A 23,298-nucleotide genomic window follows, 5' to 3' on the forward strand; every position below is an offset into this window, starting at 1 on the left:
TAATACATACACGCTTTCAGTTTTTTTCCCTTATATCGGAATCCAGTTGGATAATACTTAGAAAGGCTAAGGTCATCTGGTGATTTAAAATCTTCAAAAGGGTTCACGCGCTAGGGACGAGCCCGAAGTTGGGAGCTCTAGGGTAGGGACGCGCCGCCAGGGCGGGCGCAGGGCTCAGAACACACGCCCCTGGCGCGCTCCAGGCCGAGCCCACACAAAGCCTCGCGGGGGCGGGGCCTCGTGACGTCACAGAGAGGCCCGCCCCCTGACGTCGCGCACTGAGGAGGCCAGAAGGTTTCTGGCGGCGCCGGCGCCATTTTGCCGGGGCCTGCGACCGAGTGGGAGTGGAGTGGAGTGGCCGTTGTTGCCGACTCTTTCCCCCTCCCCACGGTCCAGTCAGCGGGTTGATTAGGCCCTCGGCCCTCGAGCCGAGACTTGTCTCTTGTTTAGTCCTGGCGGAGCGCCTGGCCGACATGAGCGATATAGAGGAGAACAACTTCGAGGGCAGAGTGAGTACAAAGCCGCGGGAGCCGTCTCGGCGGCGGCCCGATGCTCGGGGTTTCACGGGGACGAGCGCGGTCGGGCGGGGTTGCGGGGAGTCCTGCGAGGGCCCGGGGGAGCAACCTCTGGAGCCATCGCGATTGCTTCCTCACATCCCAAGATGGCTTCTGGGCTCTACTCCTTCCCCAAACGCTACGGATAACACCCCTCACCCTTTTTTTCGGAGGCTGACTGCTACCTGGACTCCTGGGTCCTCACCCCTTCCCCCACCTCCGAGGCTTCCTTATCTCCGTTCCGAGGTGTGGGGCCCCGTCGCGGTGGGGCGGGAGGAGGCGGCAGGGAGTTCCCCTCCGGCCGGATAGGGGTAGGTGCTTCCTGCGGTGGCATTTCTGGCGACCCCGAGCATCGTAGAGGGTCTCGGGGGTCGAGAGTGCGCGGGGCTGTTTTCCGGGCGGGGAGAAGCTGGCGTGGGACTAGCTGGGGCCTGTGTCTCCTTGGCTCTCTATTGCAGTGAGCGGCCGCGTCTCTGTTGGAACCGGCGGCGTTGCGTCTATAAAGGCGAAAGCCTTGAGGTTGAAGGTGGGACGAGCCTAATGAAGTGGTTAGTCAACGACCGCACCGACCCTTAAGCGTTCTTAAGACGAGAGCTGTGAGGGGAAAACTACGCGAGGAGCCCCTTTTCCCTTAATGTCCCTTCTGCTTTCCTTTCACTTCAGAATGAATGTGGAAATGCTATAACGCCTTTTCTAATTCCTTGATGTTGGGTTTTTTTCTCTTCATATCTCAACTTCTAATGCTTTTCTTCCTGTGACCTTTCATCTAAAAACTGATCACTCCTTTACAGGTTTCTACGGTAAAAAAAAAAAAAAAAGGGGGGGAATCATCTTTCTTTAATCTTAAATAACTGAACGAATTTCATGGCTCAGTAATTTAAAAATAACTAGTCAGCTTATACTCTAAGAGGTACCTGAAAATTAACAGGCCCTGTCCCATTTCTCTTCTCAACTCCATCCTTAAGCAAAGAAGGGTCAGAAGGTTTTCTTTATTTGGGGTCGGTTGAAAATAAACATCACAGTACGTTATCCCTCAGCTTAAATGTATTAGAACGTTTATCAAGGTTTGAGTTATATTTCCAAAGTTACCCTCATACTGGAAATGGGTGGAAGTGAGTTAGTGGTGAAACCCTGAAAAGAAAACAAAAGCCCCGGGCAGCACGTTCCAGCTGTTGTGTCGGTTCTAGTCACTAGTGGAAACACTAAAAACACTTCTTAGGCTGTGCTGGAGGGAATGAATTTTGTCTGTTTTGGAAGGAAGTTCATGATATAAACACCTGGAACCAGTCAGTCAAATCAGAAGGCCGCTTTAGGCTTTAGTTCTTCCTGAGGAAAGAGATTTTAGAGCAATCGGTTAGAAACAAAGAAGCTACCTTTAATTTCTTTGATTGGGTTTTTTGGAAATGAATAGGTGAACCTTCTCATTTTTTAGGGTGGTTGTCCCAATAGAACTTTGTGAAATCATGCCATAAAAATATTTGGTGATAGTTGTAAACTGCTGCTGGTTTTGAAAATGTTAGGTTGTTATGGGAAGAAATTTTGTTGTCCATTCATCTTTCCTTCGATTAACTTTCATTACAGAAACATTTTTTTTTGTTTATATTCTGATTTGGTTTGTGGGGAAGCGAAGAGGACTACTAGTGGGACCTTGTTACCTTTAGTTATTTTTAAATTTGTTGTCAAATGAAGGAAAGGAGTAAGTTATAGATATTGTCACCTTACCCACCTACGTAAGTAACATGAGATTCCCATCAACTTTTAATCTGAAATGTGTGTAGGCATTGACAATTGGTTAACTAGAAATAAAGGGCTTTCTTATGTAGTAAATATTTTTCACAAGTGGTATCCAGCTGTATTTTAGTGTAAATCAACTCAGTTGAATAATTAATGCTTCCAGGCTCATATTTTATGTCTTTTTAGTTTTGTGTTTTAGTTTTTAGATTGAGGCAGTTGTCCTTATTTATAACTAAAGAATTAGGAGAATGCTAGAATGTTTTCTGGAGGTGTCTCTTTTATTTCTTAAAGCAATTTAATATTCACTAGTGCTTTTGGTTTTTAAACTACAGTGAGTACTTTTTTCTGCTGACCATAAGCCAGTTGTAATACAACTGCTATGTCCTTATTTTTGTGGGTTAAGATATCTACATATAACAACCACTTAGGCTCAAAAAACGACTTTCAAATGATGGGTGTCAAGATGTTTAAATAGCTATCAGGCTTCAAACTTTTGTTAAAATTAGGGAAAACATTGGCAAGTCAGTATTCATATGTTAGGCTTATCAAACGTGTTTATGGAGTTACAAATACAGTTTTTGGATTTAATTAATATTTTCCCTTTATTTAGGAATTCTTTAATGAGGAGGACAACTCTAATACTTTAAAGTGCAATTTCATTTGTTTTATGTAGATTATAAACAGGGCACATATTAACCCTGTCTTACTAAGAAGACCATTTAGAATTACAGGGTAACTTTCTAGAGCCCCCCAAACATTAAAGAAACAGAGCTGGTATTAGTATTGCCTACTTTTATAGCATCTTAGGATCTACCACCCTAAAGATCTTTGATATGTTTTCTAATGTACTGCTCATGGTAATCTTGCAAGGGCTGGAGTAATATTAGCATTTTAGAAATGAAAAAAGTACACTGTACTTCAGTGTCTCAGCTCTTAATGGAGTTTGAAAAAGCAGTTACTGAAGCTTAATTTTCTATTATAGACTAATGTCTCTTCCATTTTAAAGGACTAGAGTAAAACTTTAGGAAAGAAAATATAATTGTCTGGATTCTGTTGTAAGTAACTCAAGGTGAAACTCAGTGAAAACTGAAAAGGTAAAACTCAGAAAAAAAGGGCTTTTTTTTAGTAAGGGTAAGTGTTCTTGAGGAAGAGGGAACTTGCAGTCTAATTTGAGATGACTGACAGTTCAAATCGAGGCAAAAGTAAGTATATAATCAAGTTCTGTGTTATGGAATTAATAAGGAATTCAGAAAATGAGCCTGAATGGTTTTGTGAACTAGGAGAACAGGAAAGCTTTTACCTAAGATACAAAACTTTCAGTAGATTTTATGATTAGGGAAATTAAACTAATACTGATTGTATGGGAGTGACAATGAGGAAGTTATGCCGAAATAGTGAAAGATTAATCTGACTAAATATGCAGTCAGATAATGGAGGATTTTGAATACTAGGTTTAGGAATTTGGACTTAATCCATTATGCTCTAAGGTGCTAATAATGGCTAAGGTGCCATCTATGAATCCTTAATTCTGGGAGGGACATGATGGAAGGAATATTGGCAAAGATCTTAGATTGGTACGGGAAGGGCAGCAGGAAGCACTTAACATAAGAAAGGAAATTATGAAAAAATCTGGTCTAAACAGCACAGCATTGGAATATAAAGAATGAAGGAGACTTCCAGCCATAGGGAAGTAAAAAGGAACAAGAAAGATAAAAGGAAAAATTAAAAGAATGAATTAGAGAATTTTTAAGGAATCTAGGAGAATAATGGTGCCATTAAATATAGGTCCATGAAACAGTTTCCTTGGAATATGTGTATTAAGGTAACAAACATTTTAAGTGGAAATGTCCTCAAGCTGGCAGTGAGGGTGATTGAGCTGTGGCTTTTCATGTTATTTTCATAAAAGCAGTGAATTGTTTACTTCATTCAGCTTCAACTAAAATAAGGATTTGACCTCAAAAAATTTTAATGCTCTTTTTAGAAATTAAAGAGAATGGAGATTTAAGCCTTTCTTATCATTTTACTTATTTTATTTCCCCACTCTAAATTTTTAAAAATTAAACTTTGTTGTGCAATTCTTATTCATGCATTTAGCCCAGTGTTTACAGTAAAGGTTAATGACTCTTAATTGTTTAGGGGTCTGTCTTATAACTCCACAGTTAATTTATGCTTTGTATTACAGTTGAAGAGGAAAGATATTGTTTATCCTCATCTCCTTTTCAGGGTTTGCTCTGGCTTTTTGAGTAGCTGGAGTATTAAGAGACTTCTAGAGTTCCCTTCTTATTGTATAAGGTGATTAGATGATAAAAGTGAAGAGCAAAACAAAAATTCATTTGTACTAATTTAGAATTAAAGTTGTATGTGAAGATATTTTGATAAAGAATAGAAGAAATATGGGGAGGTTTTTTTTTACTTCTCTGAAACCTGATAATGTTATAAGTGGTGATTACCTCATTCAAAACCCAACTTGGGAACTGGCTCTTTTTTAAATAAAAGAAAATCTTCTAAATTGGTCTCTAAATTTTTTAATGAAATTTTAGAATAATCAATGTGAGGGATATCATAGCTACTTAAGCAATTTAATTTCGTGTATCTCGCCAAATTGACCTATTACAAAAGGATAAAGCTTCCTTTCTTGGGGTAGGGATAGTATTAAACCTGAGAAAGTCTTGTTTGTCTTGGGATTATTTTCCTAAAATTAAGTACTATCATCTAATTTTAATCCTTTTTTATTGTTCTTCTACCCCTGCCCCTATTTAAGCAGAGAATTTGTAAAATTAAGGAAACATCTCAAATTTTAATATTTGAAATTCTTTCACTGAAGGGTGCTAATTTGTTCGATATGAGTAGAAGGCAGAATTTTGAAAAGGAGCTGTGCAAGTAATTATACCCATAGTGCATAACAGATTTTCAGATGTCATAGATGCTTATACTTTGTACTGTTTCTATGGCAGGGCTCAGTGGCTCATGCCTGTAATCCTGGCACTCAGGGAGGCTGAGGCTGGAGGATCTTTGAGCTCAGGAGTTCAAGACCAGCCTGAACAAGAGTGAGATCCAGTCTCTACCAAAAATAGAAAAAATTAGGGAGGCTGGCCGGGCGCAGTGGCTCACGCCTGTAATCCTAGCACTCTGGGAGGCGGATTGCTCTAGGTCAGGAGTTCGAAACCAGCATGAGCAAGAGTGAGACCCCCGTCTCTACTATAAATAGAAAGAAATTAATTGGCCAACTAATATATATAGAAAAAATTAGCCGGGTATGGTGGCACATGCCTGTAGTCCCAGGCTGAGGCAGAAGGATTGCTTGAGCCCAGGAGTTTGAGGTTGCTGTGAACTAGGCTGACACCAGGGCACTCTAGCCTAGGCAACAGAGTGAAACTCTGTCTGGAAAAAAAAAAAGTGAGAATAAAGAGCCTTGACATCTGAAAGAATCTCAAGGAATTTAAATTTAGGGGTGAGAGTCATTTTAAAAAAACAGACAAAGTAAAATTTGTCTATAGGCTTAGTTTTTTAAATGAACTGAACTTTTTTTTACCTGTAATATAACTCGGGTAGGATAACAAGTCTGAAATGACATGAATAATCACCATAGTAGTTTCTTAGAACTTGTCTGACAGTGAAAACTTAAATACTATCATTGATTACTCAAGTATCAACTACCCCTGGGGCCTTTGTAAAAGGTGTGTATTCACACACTAAGGGAATTAATACTGATTAATTGTTCATATGTTTTAGCAGATTTAGTAGGACAGAAGTGGGGGTGAGGAAATGGTAGCAGTCAGATGAGGAAAAGATTGTAAACACTACAGAAAATTTGAGAGGAGGGTAATAAAAGGAAATGTAGTTCTCCTCCCTCCTTTAAGTTACTTCCCTGTATAGTTGTGTATAATCCTTATTGTCCGGTAATTTTCACCAACAGTGTGAGTGACTAGGCCTGACCTGAGAAGTAATGATTTTTCCTTGAAGCCAGGGCCTTGGGATCTGATTTACCCAAGATTAAGAAATACTCTGACACCAGAAGATGAGAGCATAAGCAGAGAATGCCATAACAGGTTCTTAGTACTTTGGTTTTAGTTGCTGTTTATCAGCTTTTAATACAGCTAAACCACTTTAGTCTTTATAATCAAACAATTGTGACATGAGTTTGTTTGCTTATATAAGTGCCAATTAGTAAATCATTTTTTATGATAGAAGTTATTCCAAAACTATTCTAAACTTTAGAAAATACACATATAGTATTAGAATATTTTTGAGCCTTTGCATATAGAAACCACTGAAAACTCATTCAAAATGCAGTGTACAAGCCATGCGGCTCACGCCTGTAATCCTAGCACTCTGGGAGGCCGAGGCAGGCGGATTGCTCGAGGTCGGGAGTTCGAAACCAGCCTCAGCGAGACCCCGTCTCCACTAAAAATAGAAAGAAATTAATTGACCAACTAAAAATATATATACAAAAAAAAAAAAAAATTAGCCGGGCATGGTGGTGCATGCCTGTAGTCCCAGCTACTTGGGAGGCTGAGGCAGGAGGATCACTTGAGCCCAGGAGTTTGAGGTTGCTGTGAGCTAGGCTGACACCATGGCACTCACTCTAGCCAGGACAACAAAGTGAGACTCTGTCTCAAAAAAAAAAAAAAAGTGCAGTGTACAGGTGTGACCTTAAAGGAAAGGAAATTGTTTAAAATAAACTAATAAGCAAACAGTATTTTCTTTTTAGAGGATTGCCCTAATGGCAGTTATGGTTTAAGAAGAGACTGGCAGTGTTTTTTTAACAGCCTAAGAATTTGTGAAAGAAGTATCCTATTATACCCAAGAGGAAGGAAGCAGAAACTCTTATTTCTATAGACTGAATTGGGTTAAAGATAGACAGTTTCTTACAAGTCCTAAAGAATGAAGTTCTTGGGCCGGGCTCGGTGGCTCACGCCTGTAATCCTGGCACTCTGGGAGGCTGAGGAACGAGAAGGTGGATCGTTTGAGCTCAGGGGTTCAAGACCAGCCTGAGGAAGGGAGAGACATCGTCATGAAGTTTTTAATACAATGAATATTACAAGATATTTGAGCAATTTAAGTGCATTCTCCCCCCTTTGGGGACATATGATTTATCTAAATGCACCAGTATATTTCTATGGAAATACACCTCCAGTTTCATAGAGTGTTTAGGAAAATATATTTTGAGTAAGTTTGCTTGACTCACATTGTGTATTACTATACTCATAGACTTGGATTTGTGTAAATTTGGCACTATAGGCCTGGCATAGAATTTGCCTGGCCTTAATATTGGAATGGGTTACAATGTAGCATTTATATTAGTTTATGTGTGTTTATTTTAATGAGTATTAAGTACTAAGCATATGTATTGTGTTGGGGTTTGTTTCCCTCTATAATATGATATAGGCCTTACTAAAAGACTGCAGTTATTGCTTGTTGTAGGAATTAAGTTCTACAACAATATGTGTGTGTTTATATATATAATAACCCTGATTAAAAGAATAGTACATGGTTATTGTGCTTATTTACAGTGCATAATATACATGGAAAAATATCAAGATACCACCAGAGGTATCTTGGTAATAAAGAATAGTTAAAAACAAACAAGTAAATAAACACCAGGAGAAAAACCTTCTAAGCAGGTTGTGCTGTGCCTGGCTTCCAGTTTATAGTATATGAGGTAGACTGGAGACCTCATTGAGATTTCTTTTAAAATCTGTGATATGAATTGATGGAATCGTTAATTTGCCCATTCAAATTGGCAGCATATATTTTTAATATTTGGATCCTGGAGCCAGGTTACTGAGGAATTTGTCAACTTCTTGACTTGACAGCTATAAGAATTGGTGGTCTGGTAAAACAGGGCAGATACCACCTCTTCCCAGCATTCAATTTTTTTTCTGTTTGTAATTTCAATTCAGTTTCTAAATTCTGAATAGTTTTATAAATTCCTTTGAATAGATTTGAAATTATTTCATAATGAAGATAAGTTAAAGATAGAAAAGGATTATCTAGTATTTGTCCTTCGTAAAGGACTTCTTGTAGCTTGATTTTTAATGCAGAGTTTAGTGAAAGGGACATTTATTTGGTAGCAGTTTTTGATGAATAAGTTGCTTTAAAATTGTAAATATTAATATGACCATTTTTTTCTTTGTAAAGACTATTTAACCACCAGTTCTTAAAATGGGCCATTTTTTTGGTATTTTAGTAAAAATATTTATAAAGAATTAAGTTTATTAAGTTAAAATGATAGAGACAACTTTGCAACTAGGAGTTAAAGGGACCTGAGAGGACTATTTTAATCTTGGATGATTCCATGAAGAAATGTATTCAGATTTAGATTTCCCAGAGATGTAAAGAGAAGAAGGGCAGACAACAAAAGAGGTTAGGCATTTGTGGATATCTTGGGTAATAAAAAGCTAAACTTCTTTTAAAATATGCTGATGTCTTTCAAAAGAGACATTCTATCATACCTTAATACTTTGTTTTACTACTCCACAACTGGGATTTAAAATTTAAATTTTGAGATGTTATTGACTTAACTGTTTAATATAAGACTCTTATTTCTATCCTAGTAAAATTAAAGGTTTACAGTGTCTCACAAAGCAAAGCTTTCTAATATGTGTGTGTAACAAGGGCTTTGGTGATGTTCATAGGTACTCTTCCAGCTACTGCTATTCAACAGTAGCATAAAGGAACATTATGCCAGAGGGTCTGTTTTATAGAAGGGAAAAACCAAGAGAGAAAAAGAGGGGAAGATATTCTTATCAGTTTAGTTAATGAACCAGCCTGTGAACTTCAATTGTAAGCAGTTTAGCCATACTTTTTTTTAAAATACTGAGTATGCTGCTTTCATGGTTTCAATGAGTGAAAAGGCCAGCATTGCTATGCCTGCTTCCAGGCATCTGTCCAGCAATTTTGAGGGTATCTGAGGTGTAGTGAAAGACTTGTTCTAGATAGCTAAATGGGAATGGTTGGTATCGAACAGAAAGGTAGTTTTCATCTGAAAAGATGGGTAGATCTAGTGACAAGAGTACAATTCTTGATAAGTCTTTTGATATTAAACTTGAAGTAAAGGAAGTTTTAAGGAAGGTGTTTTTGAAAGTTGTGTGATAATATTATGGCGTAAATGAAATTGGTATAAAATTGGGTAATTACAGTGATAACCAAGGCTTAAATGGACAGAGAAACTACATTGTCAGTCCTGTTTGGGTCATAATCAGCTGTCAAATTTTAAAACAAGTTTTTAATCAGTTATAAATTATATTATTTGGAAAGTTTTTGTTTATATTCAGCTTTTTCAGAAACTAGTCTGTTTTCTGATATAGGATATAATCACTGAAAGTATACATAAAGTATACTGAAAGTATACAAGTATACATAAATACCTAAAATATATACAAAAACTATGAGCAATGCCTTCTATGTCACAGGCCAGGAAAAAAAAAAAACTGAGCAAAGAGGTGGGATCAAAGACAAAGATCATGATACAGATTTTGTGACTTCTCGCACATTGTGATATTCCATGTGCATTTTAAAGTGGCATAGTTGGAAAAATGCATATTTCAGGAATTAACAAGCCATGGGGGGAATTTTAAGAATTTCATTCTTCCCCTTGTTTTTTTCAGTATGCTTGTCTTCAGAACAAATTATTTCTAGTTAAATCAGAATGAGCAAAAAATAGTGATGAAACAAAATTGGGACAAGGTGTTAGTAATTTTACTACTTTTTTGACTTCTTTGAACCTTGGCATGTGTGCTATATAATGCACCAGTTTAGATAGGTGTGTGCGAATATTTCAGCCTGGGATGCTTTGCTTTAACTATATTTCAATTTCTTAGCATGGCTTAGTGAGAGCTGCTTTTAAGAATCTCCAGGTTATAAAATAGTGAAAATTTAACACTTAGGTGGGGGGAAAACTACAGTTAATGTTAGGTTTATATTTGAATTAAGTATATTAAAATTGTTTATATTTTAGGAACTAGAATGAAACATGAAAGGGGAGGAGGGTGAAGAGTGTGGTAAAAAAGAAAAACATTTAGAGAAATTCAGTAAACTGTCAGAAACTAGACTTTTGAACAGTTTTAAAGACTATAAAATTGTTTTTTTTAAATAAACTAGTTATTTGCACTTTACCTGCTGGCTTTTCCATTTGGTAGATAACATTCTGAACTCCAGCAGAGTTTTATAATCCCCACGTGCTTAAATATACTAAATGTTCTTTTTCCATTAAGGTTAATGTTCGTGAAGAAATTGAAGAGTTTTTTCCAAGAATGTGGAAGATAAATCAAGATAAAAGAAGGCTAATGAAAAGTATTAAAGATCAGAAAATTAAAATTGAATGGGGGAAAAAATTGAACAGAAGATTGGTCAGATAGAAGCACTTGAATATTTTTTTTAAGGCTATTTTGAATTGTTTGAATTGGGGAAGAATACACGAAGTATGAAAAATGAAAAACTCAATGAAGAATGAAGAGAAGTAGAAAGCAAGAGTGAAGTAGAATTAAAAGAATCTGGAAGAATGAATGGGTCCTAGGTTAAGTAAATGTATGGTTTATGTTCCAGTGTCTGTATGATCAAGTTGTAGATGAATTTGCATGATTACTTAGTTAATAGAGAATTGGTGATCTGGTTCAAGTAGGGAATTATTGAGGACAGTTAGCAGTATTAACGATGGGTTATTAATGAGCTGAAATTTTTTCTGGAGGGTGTTGCCTAACCATTTGTTTTTCAGGAGCAATCAATATAAATAATTACGGTACTTTAAATGTTAGGTGTTAGGCATCTACGTGACCAGTGCCATTTGTAATACTGTCTTCTTTGTTAGGAGTCTCGCTCTCAGTCAAAATCTCCAACGGGAACTCCTGCTCGTGTAAAATCGGAGAGCAGGTCAGGATCTCGTAGTCCATCAAGGGTTTCCAAACACTCTGAATCTCATTCTCGATCAAGATCAAAATCCAGGTAAGTGTGTTTAAAATAATACTTGCGGTGTTCTTCTTGGATTTTTCATGACACGGGTTTTAGGCTACATTTTGAGTAGAAATTTCAGCAAAGAACCCAAATCGTGAAGTATAATTATTTTTCTGAAGAGTTTAAAAATGAATAATAGCCTGGGTGCATAGACTCAAGCCTGTAATCCTAGCACTTTGGGAAACTGAGGTGAGGTAGAAGGATCACTTGATCCCGGCAGTTTGAGACTAATCTCGGCAACATAGCCAGACCCTGTCTCTACAAAAAATAGCTAGGCATGGTGGGGCATGCCTGTAGTCCTAGCTACTTGAGAGGCTTTGCTTGAGCCTAGATGTTCAAGGCTATAGTGAGCTATGGTGGAACCAATTTGCTCCAGCCTGGACAACAAAGCAAAACCATGTCTCAAAAAAAATAAATGATAGATAAATATATTCTAGATAAAGACTTACAATCATCTCTTGGCCCAGTTAATCTTTTGGATACTAGCTGTTAATACAAATTAAAGGGTAGGCATGGTGGCTCACTCCTATAATACTAGCACTCTGGGGAGAGCCAAGGCAGGAGGATCACTTGAGCTCAGGAGACCAGCCAGAACACAAGAGCAAGATCCTATCTCTACAAAAAATAGAAAAATTAGCCAGGTGTGCAGATGTATGCCTATAATCTCAGCTACTCAGGAGGCTAAGGCAGGAGGATCGCTTGAGCCCAGGTATTTGAGGTTGCAGTGAGCTACAGTGATGGCCACTGTAGCACTATAGGCAGGCAACAAAATGAGACTGTCTCTAAAAAATTAAAATACAAAATAAATAAATATTGATTTAAATGTGCTTGGCATTTGTGACAGTATTTGATTTTATGCCAACAATGTTTGTACAATAAAGTCAGTTTTCTGCTTTGGAGACTTGCATGTAATTTATGCAGAGAAAGTTTGATGTGTATACTAGTTGGTTAACACAGTGAGAAGTGGTTTTTTTTTTTTCTTTTTTTTGAGACAGAGTCTCACTCTGTTGCCGGGGCTCTAGAGTGCTATGACATCAGCCTAGCTCACAGCAACCTCAAACTCCTGGGCTCAAGCAATCCTTTTATCTCAGCCACCCAAGTAGCTGGGACTACAAGCATGCACCACAATGCCCGGCTAAGAGAAGCATTTTTAAGATTCACATTCCAATGGCATATTTTACCTGATGATTATGACTCTTGTCTAGGTTGGAGCTCTGGTCAGATATAATGGGGGGGGGGGGGAGTCTCTAGATGATGCAACAACAACAAAAACTCTAGTGAACTGCTGCAGAGTTCACTGTATCTGATGTGCCAGGTATACTGGGGTGGAATAAAATTTAAAAACCTGGACAATTTTAGTTTGATACGTCATTGTCATTTCTTGGATTTCTTTGGTAGAAACCTTGAATTTATATCTTTGAAAAGAGTCTGCTTGCAAAGGAGCATGACACAGAAGAATCAGTTAAAAGACTGTACTTTTCTTGATCCACAGTCATGCCATTTTCTGTTACATTCAGGATCTAACCCAGTGCTTAATTTACTAACCCATCAATTATTTAATTAAATACACATGTGCAGAATAACACAGGGTAGAATTTGTAGAAATGAGTGTATTTTTACACTCATTTGTAGAAATGAGAGTATTCTTTTCTCTCAGATAATTCTCATGTCATTTGATTGTCACCCAAGAACATAAAAGAGCACAGTTTTTATTCCCTTACACTTAATTTCTTTTTTCATAGCATTTGTCACTGTCTGATTTAAAGAAAAGGGTAGGGACTCTTGAAGAGTTTTGATGTCTTACTTTCCTTACTATTTAAAAGTAAGCATTGATATTTTTTAAAAAAAAAAAGTAAGCATTGATATTTTATTTTTATTTATTTATTTATTGAGGCAGAGTCTCACTCTGTTGCCTGGGCTGTAGTGTCATGGCTGTAAGCCTAGCTCACAGCAACCTCAAACTCCTGGGCTCAAGCAATCCTTCTGCTTCAGCCTCCCTAGTAGCTAGGACTACAGGCATGTGCCACCATGCTCGGCTAATTTTTTTCTATATATGTTTAGTTGGCTAATTAATTTCTTTCTATTTTTAATAGAGACGGGGTCTTGCTCTTGCTCAGGGTGGTCTCTTGAACTCCTGAGCTCAAATGAACTGCCCACCTTGACCTCCCAGAGTGCTAGGATTACAGGTGTGAGCCATGGCACTTGGCCAACAGTTGATATTTTAAATGAAGAGTGTTTTTATTTTAAAAATTGGGACTGGGCATGGTGGCCCATGCCTGTAATTGTAGCACTCTGGAAGGCCAAGGAGGATTGCTTGAGTTCAGGAGTTCAAAACCAGCCTGAGCAAGAGTGAGGCCTTGTCTCTACCAAAAAATAAGAAAAAGTTAGCTGGGAGTGGTGGTTGTGTGCCTGTAGTCCCAGGCAGAGGCAGGGGGATTACTTGAGCCCAGAAGTTTCAGGGTGCAATGAGCTGCTATGATGCCACTGCACTCTAGCCTGTGTGACAGAGCGAGAATCTGTCTCCCAAAAAAATGGGGACTGTAAATTATTAGTGCTAAGGAAAATGGAGAGGATCAAGTCCCTCCTTAGTTTTATTCCCTTCCCCATATGATCTCTTTTTTAACTTTGTGGCCCTTAACATTTGTAACATTTATTGAAAGCCTTGTAGAAGTTATTCTTATATGGCTGTCATCACTACTGGTCTGAGTAATTTTACATAAGGGTGGATCATATGAATGGTAAGAATGAGTTGGATTACAGGAGGTTGAGGAGTGATAACTGCTTAAGCCCAGAAGTTTGAGGTCACAGAGATCTATGATCGTCCCACTGTACTCCAGCCTAGTATCTATTGGATGAGAATGGACATTTAGGTTGTTGATGAAATAATTGAGCGGATATTACATTACAGGATAAGAAAAGATTGGAAAGGAAATGATACTTAACAGTGAAGGAAATATAGAACTATAGGGAGAAGATGCCAAGAATCAAAGGATTCTATTGTGGTTGTGGTAGTGGAAGGATGTTGCAGTAGTGATTTAAGGGAACAAGAGGAAGAATACCCTTTGCTAAGGAAGGAGGTGAGAATAGGCAGGGATAGTGCATACATCCTTGGGAGAGAGAAGGGTGTTGGTTCTAGAATTTTTTACCTAAGTTTATTTCTCTCAAAGGTCAAGGTCAAGGAGGCATTCTCATAGACGTTACACTCGATCCAGATCCCACTCTCACTCTCACAGGAGACGATCTCGAAGTAGGTCATATACACCAGAATACCGGCGACGAAGGAGCCGAAGTCATTCTCCAATGTCTAACCGGAGAAGACATACAGGCAGCAGGGTATGTGGTTTATAAAAGTTAATGAAAACCTGATTCTTCTTTCCTATGTGTTAGTCATGGTGTAACATCTAGCTTTTATGAAAGCTAAGCCATTGTTTAGAATTGGTACTCCAGAAACCTCTTTAATCTGCTTTTTAGCTTTCAAAATGAAAAAAAGGAAAATCTTTTATGTCATAGACATACTAATAAAGGACATGCCACCATCTTAGTAAGCTTATGTGTATTGTGACAGATGACACAGGGAATATGTTTTCTTTGGTTGACTTTTGAATAGTTTAAAAAGATGAAATTTGGAAAGAAATACATTGCAAAAGTTAAAATGAAAAGCATAAACTGAGTTGAAAATATTGCGATACCATGTTTTACGGGGGGGGGTGGGGGAGACTGAGGAAATACTAAAAACTCTAGTGATAATATATACTTTTAATATCTGTGCAGTGTGAGTTATGTTATAGATAAGGAGACTGAGTCTTGGGTGTATGACATGGAGGGGTTTTTGGTTTTTTGTTTGCTTTGGTTTTTGCTTATTGGCAGAGCCCAGGTAGACCCCAGCCAGTAAAGTTCCTGTGCTTAACTACTATGCTGTGCTGCGCTTCTCCCACATGATACTGACTTTTAAAGTTGTTTTGAAATCTACATTTATTTCTTAAACCTGGATTGTGGAAACATCGAAAGAATATCCTTGCTAAAGAATGAAAATGGGCCGGGTGGCTCACGCCTGTAATCCTAGCTCTCTGGGAGGCCGAGGCGGGCGGATTGCTCGAGGTCGGGAGTTCAAAACCAGCCTGAGCAAGAGCGAGACCCCGTCTCTACTATAAATAGAAAGAAACTAATTGGCCAACTAATATATATAGAAAAAATTAGCCGGGCATGGTGGCGCATGCCTGTAGTCCCAGCTACTTGGGAGGCTGAGACAGAAGGATCGCTTGAGCCCAGGAGTCTGAGGTTGCTGTGAGCTAGGCTGATGCCATGGCACTCACTCTAGCCTAGGCAACAAAGTGAGACTCTGTCTCAAAAAAAAAAAAAAAAAAAAAAAAAAAAAAAGAATGAAAATGGAGAAGAGGGAGTCATATTACAGATCTATTAGGGATATGAAATATTTGAATAAATTAGGAATACAGTAGTAAACTGAGGATGAATTCTTAGGATACATTCTGAAAAATTGCTGAGCTAGAGTAGAGTGTCCAAACGCTTTTATTCAGGCTATATAGCCAGGAGGTATATATATTTCAAAGAAGGCATAAGTGTACTGTGAACTGTAAAATGTGGTTTGTCTGCTTTAGTTCTCTTAAAATCTTATTTCCAAATGACTAGAAATAATATATTCTTTGTGTATTGGATAAGGTGTTCTAAATAATTTGTTTTTTAATTTTGATTTTAATTTGGAGTTTTAATTAAATTTAAATAACATGTTTATTCAATAGGCGAATCCAGATCCCAACACTTGTCTTGGAGTATTTGGCCTCAGTTTGTATACAACAGAGAGAGATCTTCGTGAAGTATTTTCTCGATATGGACCATTGAGTGGTGTCAATGTGGTTTATGATCAGCGAACTGGAAGATCTCGAGGATTTGCTTTTGTGTATTTTGAGAGAATAGATGATTCAAAGGAGGTAAATTTGTTTTAATAATTTTCATTTAAAAAATTTTTTGTATGTATGATTATAGTATTGGGATACTATTAAAAGTTGACTAAAAGACTCCCAATTCTATAAACTTTATGTCCTCTCTAACTCTGACCTGAGTCAAATTCTACCTCTCTGTTATAATTGGAGTGGCCATAGTTTCACTTGATTTAGCTTATGCTTTGTTTGTTTGTTTGTTTGTTTTGAGACAGAGTCTCCCTTTGTTGCCCAGGCTAGAGTGAGTGCCGTGGCATCCGCCTAGCTCACAGCAACCTCAAACTCCTGGGCTCAAGCAATCCTACTGCCTCAGCCTCCCGAGTACTTGGGACTACAGGCATGTGCCGCCATGCCCGGCTAATTTTTTCTATATATATTAGTTGGCCAATTAATTTCTTTCTGTTTATAGTAGAGACAGGGTCTCGCTCTTGCTCCCGCTGGTTTCGAACTCCTGACCTTGAGCGATCCACCCGCCTCGGCCTCCCAGAGTGCTAGGATGAGCCACCGCACCCGGCCTAGCTTATGCTTTCTGATTTAGCTATGTCTTGAGTGAAATCTGGCCTTGTAGAGTGAGCTATATGTGTTTGAGTTCATGGAAAAAGTAAAGTATTTAAATGTTCTCTTTTTTTTTCTGAGACAGAGTCTCACTCTGTTGCCCAGGCTAGAGTGCCGTGGCATCAGCCTAGCTCACAGCAACCTCAAACTCCTCCTGGGCTCAAGCAGTCCTTCTGCCTCAGTCTCCTGAATAGCTGGGACTACAGGCATGTGCCACCATACCCGGCTAGTTTTTTCTATGTATTTTTAGTTGTCTGGCTAATTTCTTTCTGTTTTTTTTTAGTAGGGAAGGGGGTGTCTCGATCTTGCTCGGGCTGGTCTTGAACTCCTGACCTTGAGCGATCCTCCCACTTCAGTCTCCCAGAGTGTTAGGATTATGGGAGTGAGCCATCATGCCCGGCTGAAACTTGATCTTATCCTTTGGTTTTCCCCATGACTTATCACTTGGTGGTGTTCTGGATAAAATAAAAATGGCAGGTTTACTTAGATTCCAAAGAACTTCTTGCAAATATTTGCATTTACTGAAGTAGTTAAATTATTATTGCATTTATTGTTATTGGTGGCTAAGGGCAAAGTGATTGACAATGTGAGTTCAGGTATAAAGACATAGGACTTGTTGCTGTATTTACAAGTTCTTTATATTTGGAGTTCACTAGGTGGCAGTGTGTTACCTAAGGCTGCCGTCCCCAACCCCCAGGCCTCTGACCAGTGCCAAACTTGGGCCACAAGCCTGAAAGCTTCATCTATATTTACAGCCACTCTCCATCCCTCTCATCACTGTATAAAAACTGCCTCCTGTCAAATAAGCGGCAGCATTAGATTCTCATGTGAGTGTAAACCTGACAAACTGTGCATGTGAGTGTTCTAGGTTGCCCCCTCCTTATGGGAATCTGATGCCTGATGATCTGAGTAGAACTGATGTGGTGATAGTAGTGGACTGTCAGAATTTATTAACATTAGTGCCACTAAAGTTGGTGTAAAACCCCCCACTGCTAAATTTGACTAGCTTTAAAAAAAAAAATTTTGAGGGACTCTTAAGGTGAAACATTTGTGAATTACATTAAAATTATGTCCTTATTGGTTCCCTCTCAGAGGCTGAAAGGCATTACTGTAATTACGTGTTTGTATCTGTTTATATATCTTTCTTTTTTTTCTGGGCTGCTCACTGAGTTGTGTCAGTATACTGGACTGTAAACTAAAGAACAAGAATGTAGGCAGGTTATAGATAGAACCTATATAAAGCTTAACTCACCCTTTTAAATGTTTTGAAGTCAGTCTTTGTAAGTGAAATGGCAGCCTACCTGGGCAGCCTACAAAAAGTTTAGCTTAAAAAGACTTCTTGTCAGGCGTGGTGGTTCACGCCTGTAATCCTAGCACTCTGGGAGGCTGAGGTGGGCGGATTACTCAAGGTCAGGTGTTTGAGAGCAGCCTGAGCAAGAGCCCATCTCTACTATAAATAGAAAGAAATTAATTGGCTAATTAATATATATAGAAAAAATTAGCAGGGCATGGTGGCTCATGCCTGTAATCCCAGCTACTCGGGAGGCTGAGGCAGAAGGATTGCTCAAGCCCAGGAGTTTGAGGTTGCTATGAGCTAGCCTGATGCCACGAAAAGACTTCTTATCCCCATTCTCCTTCTTGTTCTTGTTGGTAGTGGGAACTGAGCCAGAGCTGGAAAATTACTTGGAGAAAAGTTTATTAACTACACTTTGGGTTTAGTAAATTAAAATGCGTTCCGTACAATGTTGAAGTCTAGAAATAAATGTATCTTCAGTCCCTTATCCAAGTTATATTGCTGTTATTTTCAAAATTGGGAGTTTAAATATTCTACTTAATTTTAGGTAATGATTATTTCGTGGGCTAGCGAATTATGCATGACTTTCTATGCCTGTTCTTCTTTATAGGCTATGGAAAGGGCAAATGGAATGGAGCTGGATGGTAGAAGAATTCGTGTGGATTATTCTATCACCAAGAGAGCACACACACCTACACCAGGCATCTACATGGGCAGGCCAACTCAGTAAGATTTTTTTTTTTAAGTTTTATAAGTTAAAGTATGAAATCTGCCAGAAATGTAATGCAAATTTTGATTAATTAGAAAATAAGATTTTTGTCCTAATAATTACAGTTGAAAGGTATACATTCCTCGAGACTTTATTTTTACATATATATATATATATGAGCAGGAGAACTCTTTAAAACTATCAAAGCATGTTCCTATCTCTTCTGATACTGAACAAATAGAAAAATTATTGAATACTAGAAAAATATCATGTGCTATTTATATATTTATTCTCTTTCTGTTCTTATGTAATCTGGGAAGCCTCTGTGTATAGGCAGGTTTTATTGATACTAGCGTTTGTTTTTTTTAAAAAGCCATAGCTTTTTAAATGAGCAAAACATTAATAAAGGGCTTTCTTATAATATATACAACCAACGGCAGTATTCGCAGAGGTATTTCTTGGGAGTGAAAAAAGGAATATAGTTGTCCTTCAGTGTAAGAGGGAGTGTGGTTCCAGGTCCTTCAGGAGACCCAAATCCAAGAGTGCTCAAGTTCTTGATATAAAATGGTATAGTTTTGCATATGACCTATGCACATTCTCCTATATACTTTAAATCATCTCTATATTATACCTAATACCATGTAAGTGGGGGTTTTTGCAGGTTTTTGTTTATTTGGGGTTTTGTTTTGTTTTTTGTTTGTTTTTGTTGTGTTTTGTTTTGAGACAAAGTCTCTGTTGCACTGGGCAGAGTGCAGTGTTGTCATCATAGCTCACTAGCTCACTGCAACCTCAAACTCCTGGGCTTAAGCAGTCTTCTTGCCTCAGCCTCCCAAGTAGCTGGGACTATAAGAGTGTACCACAATGGCTGGCTAATTTTTCTATTTTTAGTAGAGACAGGGTCTTGCTCTTGCTCAGGCTGGTCACTTCTGAGGGCAAGTGATTCTCCCATCTCTAACTCCAGAGTGCCAGGATTGCAGGCATGAGCCACTGTGCCCTGCCATGTAAGTGCTATTTAATAGTTGTCATGCTGTATTGTTTAGGGAATAAAGACAAGGAAAAGTCTGTACACGTTCGGTACAGTTTTTCCCCCAGAAATCTATCCTTGAGTTGGTTGAATTCATGGATGTGGAAGCCCATGGATATGGAGAGCTGACTATGTAGGCATTCTTTGTATTTTCTTTTAAGACAGGCTCTCACTCTGTCACCCAGGCTAGTGTGCAATGGTGTGATCATAACTCAATGTAACCTTGAACTTCTGGGCTCAGGTGATCCTCCTGCCTCAGCTTCCCAAGTAAGCTTCAACTACAGGCGCAGGCTACCACATCTGGCTCTCTTTTTTTGTTTTGTTTTGTAGGAGTGAAGTATTTTACTGTGTTGCCGAGGCTGGTCTTAAAACTCCTGAGCTCAAGCAATTGATCCACTTTGGCATCCCAAAGTGCTGGAATTAGATACATGAGCCACTGCACCCAGCCTAGACTTTGATTTAATTTTTAAGGTTTTGTTGGGTGAAGTGTGTGTTTTCGCAAGGAGAGCCTACAGAAAACTCTAGTGAAATTAGTGCTACTATGTTTAGGAATTTGGAAAATACCAAGAGAAAGATGTTAGAGTTTGAAAACTTGAAATTTTTAAAAAAAATTTTTCTTTCCTTTTTCCTATGATTGAGCATTTATTTGTGTGGACAATGCTTTTTAATAGAATAACAGTTTATAGCTTTGTGAAAGCATTCTTGGTTGTGTATATCCTGAATAAGAAGTCAAAGCAAAATACCATCTCAATAAAATGAGATATAGAGGCAATTGGCGTGAAAGAGTTCTTTCTCCCTTTTCTCTCCTCCTTCCATTTTTATTAAGGTATCAATTTATAGTAAATTATTCTGGAAAACACCATTCACACTGTAAAATTTTTACATTTTTCTATAGTAGTGGTGGCGGTGGTGGAGGTGGAGGTGGCGGCGGAGGTGGAGGTGGTGGCAGACGTCGAGATTCTTACTATGATAGAGGATATGATCGTGGGTATGACAGATATGAAGACTATGATTACCGGTACAGGTAATGTTTTAACTTGAATTTTCTGTTCTAAGTTAGATGATAGTGTTATTTGACACTTTTGTGTGATATGTATCAATAAAAACTTGATGGTTAAAATAGATTATATATGATGCTTTGATAACAGGAGGTTAACTATCTGTTTTTTTTGCCAATGTTTTGTTGTGCCATGTGCTTACTGTCCTAGTCTCTTTGGCACACAGAGAACTTAATAGTTTTCATATTGGGTACATTATTTTCAGTGATGAGGAATTCTTATTTTCATCTGGCTCAGTGAAGTGATTGTGTAGTGTGCTAAGTAATCTTTTGTTTCTTTTTTTTTTTCAAAAGCTGCTTCAGTCTATAATCTTTTGTTTCTTACAGAAGAAGATCACCTTCTCCTTATTATAGTCGTTACAGATCACGATCAAGATCTCGTTCCTACAGTCCAAGTATGTGAACTTTGCATTTGTAGTATTAAAAACCTCATTTCTAATTAATGGCTGATTTTATAGTATTAGTGTGTATGGTGGCAGTTAGTAGATAGAAAAATATTAGGCAAATCAAACTGTAATTGTCATCTTATAACTTTTTTTTGCCCTTTCTCTTTCAGGACGCTATTGATAATGGAATGGTTGCAGCTGAGAACATTTTTTCTCTTTATTTTCTTTTTTCTCTCTTTCTTTTTTTTTTTTTTTCTATAATTCTGGATTTCCCCACACTTCTGATCCTTCCTACTCCTTAAAAAAAAAAAACTTTTAAAAAAACTCTGATTTATTCAGCATCTACACTTTTGTCAATTGTGTTGCTGTTTTCCATCCCTTTTATTGTACTCTCAACGATGTAATTGTTGTCATTTGAGTAGTTAAACTATCTTGAGTAAAAAAAGGAAACCCCAGTGTTATGCTTTGTAAATGATTTCTTTGCTTTCATAGAAGATAAACTCCTAGCTAATCACATGAGGAAAGAAATGATCTTTTAAAAGCTTCTTTTGTGTTAGATACTGTATTAGAGATCTGCATTCATGATGAGCTCCCCCCCCCTTTTTTTTTATTTTCTTTTGGGGAAAATATTAATAGTAACACTTGAAGTAGTTCAGTCATGTCAGGTTTGTCTGGGGTGGCATGGAGCAGTCAAATAGTTGAGTTTAGAAAGTTTGAAGCTATAGAAAACACTTGCCCATTTCTTTGAAAGTACAGAATTTTTGAACTTTAAAAATTAAGTCATTTTTAGATATGACAAGCTTGTGGACTCCTACAAAACATGTATTTGAAATACATCTGTTGAATCTTAAAAACGTAAAGTGTGATTTTTGTGTTAAACTTATTCAAGTATTCCCTTAATCAGTGAAGGACAACCCTTATTTATTACCTAGAGCAATTGTATAATTTGCTGTTAGAAATTTTGGTATTGGGACAATGATTAAGCAGGTTATTGTATAGTGTAGAGTCCTTAGAAGATACATGTGGGGAAATGTAGTCATCTTTCAAATAAAAGTTAATTTCTTTGAAAATGGGCTTGTCTCATTATTGTAGAACAGTGGAGAAATATAACTGGATTGGCTTACGAACCCTTACATTTTTCTTCTTCCCTATATTTCTCCAATACATAGTTATACAAAAGTTTGCACATCCTGAGTTTTCATTTCCTAATATTTATCTTTTTTCAAATATTTTTTTTTTGTCTACCTGAATGCTTAATCTTTGTCTTCTCTTTGGTCTTTTTGTTTTTCCTCTTTTTTTTTTTTTTTGTTTTGTTTTGTTTTATTGGTGAACCAAATTGTAACTGAGAATATTCATTACCAGCACCATGCTGAAGGAAAGATAAGTAGGTTGTTCACAACTTCAAGAAGTCCATATTCTGGTAGGAAACATCACTTAATTTGACTACAGTATAACATAGGGGGAGGATATTTAGGGTATGACCTTTAAAAGGTATTAGGAGCAGTAGGAATAAAATTAGATTGTTATGACATTAATATCCTATCATTTGGATCAGAGAATTTTGTTTAACTTTGGAATTGAAGTGTCTCAGGTTATTGTTACTAAAAACTAACTTTTCAAAAAGCCTGTCCTTAAAATATTTTTTTTCAATAAAGGATATCCAAAGAATAAAGTTGGCAATCTTTTGTTGGCCCCTGGAGGTGTTTGTTGTTAAACCATGTTATTAAAGGCTGGGAAGCTGGATAAAGTGGCATGTACCTGTAGTTAAAACCACTTGGAAAGCTGAGACTGGAAGATGATTTGAAGCCAAGAATTTGAGGCTGAACGTGCTATGATCATGCCTGTATGAATAGCCACTGCACCAAAGCTATGGGTAACATAGGGAGACCCTCTGTCTCTTAATAATAATGATAAAATATAATAGCAACAAATAAAATGACTAGGAACCATAACCCTAACAATCTGTTAATTATAGGAGTACTTTAAAAACTTAAGCAATATATCAACAACAAAGTGAAAACAGCCACAATCAAGACATTTCGATGTTACATATGTGGTATGGATAAAAAGCAGGGAAG

The 23,298-nt window shown here is 37.7% G+C and overlaps 1 protein-coding gene across 1 annotated transcript; it reads left to right on the forward strand.

The window, feature by feature from the left end:
* The first annotated feature begins 260 nt into the window (after window positions 1-260).
* On the forward strand, window positions 261-22,290 carry TRA2A (transformer 2 alpha homolog). The gene is made up of 8 exons (XM_020289877.2): window positions 261-509; window positions 11,098-11,231; window positions 14,408-14,573; window positions 15,998-16,186; window positions 18,655-18,770; window positions 20,673-20,801; window positions 21,162-21,229; window positions 21,391-22,290. The coding sequence occupies exons 1-8, from the start codon at window positions 474-476 to the stop codon at window positions 21,399-21,401; spliced, it is 849 nt and encodes a 282-aa protein (XP_020145466.1). The 5' UTR covers window positions 261-473; the 3' UTR covers window positions 21,402-22,290.
* Window positions 22,291-23,298: the final 1,008 nt, after the last annotated feature.

This window comes from Microcebus murinus, chromosome 9 (genome assembly GCF_040939455.1).
Source record: "Microcebus murinus isolate Inina chromosome 9, M.murinus_Inina_mat1.0, whole genome shotgun sequence".
NCBI classification, from domain to species: Eukaryota; Metazoa; Chordata; class Mammalia; order Primates; family Cheirogaleidae; genus Microcebus; species Microcebus murinus.

Coding starts and splice junctions, on each gene's coding strand:
- TRA2A (XM_020289877.2), top strand. CDS start 474: ATGAGCGATATAGAGGAGAACAACTTCGAGGGCAGA. Junction 16,187..18,654: donor GAATAGATGATTCAAAGGAG/GTAAATTTGTTT, acceptor TCTTCTTTATAG/GCTATGGAAAGGGCAAATGG. Junction 18,771..20,672: donor TACATGGGCAGGCCAACTCA/GTAAGATTTTTT, acceptor ATTTTTCTATAG/TAGTGGTGGCGGTGGTGGAG.